At 61.0% G+C, this 6,869-nt stretch overlaps 1 protein-coding gene across 1 annotated transcript; it reads left to right on the top strand.

The window, feature by feature from the left end:
- Nucleotides 1-1,405: 1,405 nt before the first annotated feature.
- LOC117835556 (protein DETOXIFICATION 48) lies at nt 1,406-4,359 on the top strand. Its single transcript, XM_034714913.2, has 2 exons — nt 1,406-1,922; nt 2,266-4,359. Exons 1-2 carry the CDS (start codon nt 1,782-1,784, stop codon nt 4,051-4,053), a joined length of 1,929 nt encoding a protein of 642 aa, XP_034570804.1. The 5' UTR covers nt 1,406-1,781; the 3' UTR covers nt 4,054-4,359.
- Nucleotides 4,360-6,869: the final 2,510 nt, after the last annotated feature.

The raw sequence follows: 6,869 nt of genomic DNA, 5'->3' as shown, positions 1-6,869 counted from the left end.
TCCCCGAGGAGCCTTCGTGACCACCGGGTGGAGGCTTCACCCGGTACTAAAGGTCACCCATTAGTACCGGTCGAAGCCTCCATCTGGTACTAATATGCCTGAGGGCCTTTAATACCGGATGAAGGCTTCACCCGTTACTAATCCTCTACCGACCCCTCCTTCCCTCCCTCTCACTCCCCCACGCAAGCCTTATCCTCTACCGACCCCCTCCCTCCCTCCGCATCAGCCCCCTCCTCCCTCCCTCTAGGAGGTGCCGACCCGGCCCCTTCCTCCCCCTCCACCGGCCCCCTCCCTCCCTCCGCCGCCGCTGACCCTCTCCCTCTCTCCCTCCCCAGCCTCTCCCCTCCTCCCCGTCCGCTCGCCCCCCACCTCGTGCCTGAGGTAAGGAGCTGCGGCGGCTAGCGGGCTCGACGCGACAGGATGGAGCGGAGGCGGCGGCAACGAGATCCGGGGGTGGCGGCGGCTAGTAGGCTCGGCGTGATAGGATGGAGCGGCGGGACCCAGGCTCGGTGGCGGCCGGTGGGATGCGAGGCCAGACACCGTTAATTTTTTTAATACCCCTTTAGTAGTGGTTATTTGACCTGATACTAAAGATCCCCTTTAGTATCGAAGTAGCAATACCGGTTGCACAACTGATACTAAGGGAGTAGAAACCGGTACGGAAGGCACTTCCCCCAGCAACTTAGAGGAGCTCTGCCGTGTAGGTCCAAGCAAGACCGGCCGGGAAAAGGTGAAAAGTAAAACGGCAGGGCAGAACCCCGTCCGTTCTTTCAGGAATGTGGCTGCCGTTGGGTGGTGATTAACTGGTGGCCGGCTGTCTAGCAGGTGAAGCGCAGGAGCTAGCAGACCGATCGATCGGCACTGATCGAGCCCAATGCAAATCAACCCTACTCTACAGTCTACAGTCAGTGCATAGGTGCGCGCGGTTCGGCCACGAACCACTCGGGCGGCGCCCGAGTAAATCTGCGTCGACCACTGAGCTGTCACGGCCGGGGGAGGCGGCCGTGGGTGCGCGGCACTGGAACGGACCCATTTGTTCCGACAGACCGGACGCGCCAATATGCCATTCCCCCGCCCAAAGGATAGCGGAATTTTTCAGACAGCCGAGCGCGCACGCATAGATGCCGATGCCACCCGGGACGCGATCGATCGATCGGGACTCAGGCGTCAGGGCATCAGGCCGCCGCGCGCGCGAGCCGGTCGATGCCGGCCGGCCGGCCGGCGCACGCGGATTTTCCAAGTCCCTTTCCTCCCTCCTCCCGGCCCGGGGATTGGATCGGATCCCCCAACGGCAGACACGTACGTGCAGCCTCTGCCTGGCGCGGGCGGGCGGGCGGGCGTCCCCCCCACGCCCGTGCGCCCCCCCAGCGCGCGCGCGCGCGCGGCGCGTATATATATGGGCAGGCCGCAACCCCCAAGGCGACCCAACACACAAACCAACCAACAGAGCTCCTGAATCCTGATCGCTCTCCACTGACCGCCGCACCTCCTCCTCTGGAGGAGACCAAAAGGCCGAGCACACCAGCACCAGCCCGTCCCAGCAGCAGCAGCCAGCCAGCCACAAAGAGAGAAGAGAGAGATTACTACTGCTAAAAGGCTCGAGAGCAAGCTAGTCAAAACGTACTTGTAGCTCGCACCGGCCACCAATCACCAGAGGACAGCGCCCCCCCTCCCTGCATATATCTTCTTCAACAGTGGGAAGGAGAGGGCACACGCGCGGCAGGACGCGCGCGCGAGCACGCACTTCAATCAAGCCCCCGGATTATCATCGAGCGAGCATCATGTGCAACGCCGCCGGGACCGACTCCTCCTTGCCGCCGGCGCCGGCGCCGCCGCTCGGCTCCTTCAAGGCCTCCGCGCACCAGCTCCTCCACCCCGTCGACGGCGACGACGCCGGCGGCCATGTACTGCAGCTCTCCAAGGTATACGCCGTGATGGGCCGCGCGCATTATTCTTCTCTGTTAAGCTGCCGCGGCCGGCCGGCCGGCCGGTGACTGGCACGCGCACGCACGTCGGCGGTAGCACGCCCAGCACAGCACAGGCACGGCTACGTACAGTGCGCGAGTGGCGGTCAGCACCTAGCTGCCGCTTGTTGTCTATGTCTAGTTTACTAGCTAGTAGCTGGTACTGGCATGTCGCGGTAAATAGTTACGGGAAGGAAAAGGAAAGCGCGAGCTGTTGGAAAATGGCAGCTCGATCGCCTCGGCTGGAGGCGTACTACGTGTGCTAGCTACCTTACCTGTGCAGCTGGATGGCACCCTGCAGGTGGCCGGCGAGGCGCGGGCGATCGGCCGGGTGTCGGTGCCGATGGCGGTGACGGGGCTCGTCATGTACTCGCGGGCGCTCATCTCCATGCTCTTCCTGGGGCGGCTGGGCGAGCTCGCGCTCGCCGGCGGGTCCCTGGCGCTCGGCTTCGCCAACATCACCGGCTACTCCGTGCTCTCGGGCCTCGCGCTCGGCATGGAGCCCATCTGCGGCCAGGCCTTCGGCGCGCGCCGCGGCAAGCTGCTGGCACTCGCGCTGCACCGCACCGTGCTGCTGCTCCTCGCCGTCGCGCTGCCCATCTCCCTCCTGTGGGTCACATCCACGGGGTACATCCTCAGGCTGCTGGGCCAGGACGAGGGCGTCGCGGGCGCGGCGCAGACGTTCGCCGCGTACGCGTCGGCGGACCTCGCGGTGTTGGCCGTGCTGCACCCGCTGCGCGTCTACCTCCGGTCGCAGAACCTGACGCTGCCCATCACGGCGTGCTCCCTCTTCTCCGTGGTGCTGCACGGGCCCATCAACTACCTCCTGGTGGACCGCCTCGGCATGGGCGTCGCCGGGGTGGCGCTCGCCGTCGCGCTCACCGACCTCAACCTCCTCCTCGCGCTCCTCTGCTTCCTCGCCATCTCGGGCGCGCACAGGGACTCGTGGGTGGGCCCCACCTCCGACTGCCTCCGGGGCTGGCCGGCGCTGCTCCGCCTGGCGGTCCCCACCGCCACGGCGGTGTGCCTCGAGTGGTGGTGGTACGAGCTCATGATCGTGCTGTCGGGGCTCCTGGCCAACCCGCGCGGCACCGTGGCGTCCATGGGCATCCTCATCCAGGCCACGTCGCTCGTCTACGTGTTCCCCTCCTCGCTGGGCCAGGGGGCGTCCACGCGCGTCAGCCATCAGCTCGGCGCCGGCCGCCCCGCGGGCGCGCGACGCGCCGCCGGCGCCGCGCTCTCCATCGGCGTCGCCGTGGGACTGGCGGCGGCCGCCTTCATGGTCTCCGTCCGCAACCACTGGGCCCGCATATTCACGTCGGACGCGGACATCCTCCGCCTGACGGCCGTGGCGCTCCCCATCGCGGGGCTCTGCGAGCTCGGCAACTGCCCGCAGACGGCCGGCTGCGGCGTCCTCCGCGGCAGCGCCCGCCCGGCCAGCGGCGCGCGCATCAACCTGGCCTCCTTCTACCTGGTGGGCATGCCGGTGGGCGTGGCGCTGGCGTTCGGCGCCCGGCTCGGCTTCGCCGGGCTGTGGCTCGGCCTTCTGGCGGCGCAGGCTGCCTGCGCCGTCTGGATGGCGCGCGCGGTGGCGGGCACCGACTGGGACGTGGAGGTGGCACGCGCCAAGGAGCTGACCAAAGCCAGCACTAGCAACAACCACAGCGAGTGCCACGCCACCACCACCCCGGCTAGTGATATAACCACTGTGATCGCCACTATCGCCACAGGCGCCACTACCAACAACAGCAATGCCGCCGGCTGCAAGAACAACAGCAACGGCTACGTGCCGATCAGCGAGAGCTGCTGCGGCAACGACAACGAGCTGGAGAAGCTGGAGGCAGGCCTGATGACCAGCGACGACGACGCGCCTAGCGCCAGCGTCAGCGGCAACGACGACGCGTCAGGCGACACCGATACCGCTGTGGTTAGCGAGAATCACGGCAGCAGCAGCAGCGACAGTGGCGCTGCTGGTACGACGGCGACGGAGGGAAAGGAGCAGAGGAGGGGCGGCCCGGAGCGGGCCCCGCTCATCAGTGTGGGGGACGGGGAGCACGGTGGCGACAGCCGGGGAGGTGGCCAGGTCTAAGCGAGCGCGCGTGATTGGCCGATTAATCCATTAATCTTTTGCTATTGACTTTGATCCGTCTCCATTTCATTTCATCTGTTCCTCCTTTTTCTTTTTGAATGAACTGGGGCGAGGTTTTGTGAGAAATTATGCTACTACTACTAGAGATAGAAAAGAATTATATGTTTTGCCATCCACATATATAATTTCTTTTCTATCTACCCTCACCCCGGTACATATAATGTACATGCATGCATGTAATCCTCTCCTCCATGTAATGATCAAGGGAGGTGTGTCTTATAAAATTGAGATGCTGATGGCAAGCAATCTGACGAGCGAGTGCACACGTGAACACACGCATGTGTGTGCGGGTGCGGCGTCGTAGATGTATGGCACTGTTCCCCTGCCTGCCTCCACGCCCAGTTCACGATTCCCCTAGCCCCAGCACTGGCAGGCAGCTGCTTGCCGAGCCCTGCCTCTGCCTCTGCCTGTAGCGCTGTTCCCCCAGTGGTTACATACGTGAGGGGGCCAATGGGGTGGGTGGGGGTGCCCCAGTGCCGGCACTGTTTCCATATTCAACTCATTTGTCCTCCCCCTGTTGTACATGTGCTTTTACCATAAAGTCGCACGGCAAATGAATGGCCTTGATATCTACAGGCACTTGAGGGGAAGAGAAAGAAAGAAAGAAAAAAGGTACCCTTGGTGTCTTGCAATTTTTTTGTGTGTAAAAGGCCACGCACGCTTTTCCGTTCGCGTTGCAAAAAGGGGAGCGAATGGGGCGATGGTGCGCGGCTGCATTCCCCCCGGGGATTTTTGTATATGGAAGATAATCCTTTTCGGCAAAAGGGTGGTGCTGCTCCAACATTTGCCGGTGTTCACCCCGCACAGGTGTCAAGCTGCACGCGAGTCAAAGTGTAAAAGGAATCGGATTAGCTAGCGTGAAGTGGTAATTTATAGTTCGCGGTGATAGTGAAAAAGGGGACTTTAGTTTATATATAGGAGAACAAAGAATCTATGGTAAACCATATGCGTGTCGCGTGTGACAAGTCATATTTGTAAAAGTTGATGGGCCTGTTCGGAATATAGGAATTTCGCACGAAAGAATCCATGAGAATTCTTAGGTTCCAAGTGATTTCCAATTCAGACATATACATCGTCTAAGTGTGATGAAAGAGAGAAATATAGTGTCCCTCTCTCAAAATGGTGTAAAGGCACCCTTCCTCATCACCAACCTTCCACATTCCTTTCCAAATTGTACCATTGCCCTTTTTCTTAAGCAGCAAAGGCAGCTAGTAGCCACCACACCATGCATCTCGCACAAAGCCTTTTCCACCCCCGAAAAGAAAATAGAAACAATCACTGCTACTCGAGTGCGCCAGGGATTTTCATACTTTCATACGTACTACCGGGCCGGCCAGGGGATCGAAGACGACCGCCGGGGGGGGGGGGGGGGGGGGGGGGGGGGGGGGGGGGGGGGGGGCGGGCGGCGGGGCGGTTTGCAGACGGCAGGAACGATCACCACAGCAGGGCTGCGATCTGCAGATGAATATCTCCGATCCGTGCCGACGAGGCGCTGAGGCGACGACGGCCGGCGATCGAGACGCATAGTTCGTGGGATCGAGTCAGAGCTCACAAGCGCTCGCATGCAACCGCGATTGACCGGCCGTGCATGGCGTGCCGCCGAAGCCGACGACCTCGTCGGTCCGTGATGTCACGGCACATGTCGTCCTGTCTGCTGGCAGGTGAGTCGGTCGGCCTGCTCGCTCCTGAAGGCCATTAAACTTTGCCCAATTATAACCATATATATGGATCGGAAGCGATGGCATTAGTGCTGGCTCGATCATGAGCCTGCTTGCCCACGCATTTGCTGTCCAAACAAGCTAAGGCAGCTAGCTTTTCTCTGCCGGCTGGAAAACGAGGAAACAAAACTTAGGACGGGATCAGAAAGCACCTCCACTTGCTATCGTTTATTTGGCTCTATATCTTAGCCGGCTGGCACTATCAAATCGGGCGCACTAGCGATCGAGAGCACTGTCGCGACGGCAAGAGCTCGCTTTGCTCGCGATTCCCCCCGCATGGTCCAAGGATCGCGCACTCGCGGGCGCCTTACCGCGGGGGCCGGGGACGACGAGTCCTAACAAATGCAGCATCCGCATAGGTGAAAGCAGGGCCGGAAAGGAGAGCGCACGCGTCGGCTCCCACTACCCCTCGATCGCCTTTCTTCCTTTCGAATAGTGTAAGTTGACTACATGTATACTACTAGTTGTTCTTGAAATGCATATATATATGTGTGTGTGTGTGTGTGTGTGTGTGTGTGTGTAGCCGGGTGCGTTACGACTAGCGTTCGGTTCTGCAATTTAGAAATGGGCCGTCAACGTCAGGTGGTCTCGGACTTTAAGAAAAGTTGGGCAAAAACTACTAACATGTCAACGCATAAATATCGCTTGCATTCAACCACCACTGGCACAGTGATTTATGTAAAGGTTAGTGCAAAGCCGTCAGACACGCACAAAGGTACCGCCACGGGATCGGAATCGGTGAGACCGATTGGGTTGGGTGAGGCGGACGCGATACTCTGTAGGCTGTAGCCAAGGCCCCGGGGCCCTAGCGGCAGCTGCAGGCGCAAGGGAGACGAAAGGAGAAGCGATCGACGGAGATATGTGTGCGCGCTTCCCTGCCATTATTTGCCAGCCTCTGGCCTCTGCTGTGTGTCTACTTCCAAGATGACAGCGCCTGTGCCGCCTGCGGGCGAGATTAGCAAGCATTAGTACATCATATCCTGGTTGGCCACCATCATCGACACCATCATCACCAGCCCTCCCCCACACCCACTCTAT

The sequence above is a fragment of the Setaria viridis genome, chromosome 9, assembly GCF_005286985.2.
Source record: "Setaria viridis chromosome 9, Setaria_viridis_v4.0, whole genome shotgun sequence".
Lineage (NCBI taxonomy): Eukaryota > Viridiplantae > Streptophyta > Magnoliopsida > Poales > Poaceae > Setaria > Setaria viridis.
This window is presented reverse-complemented; position numbering and strand designations above follow the sequence as displayed.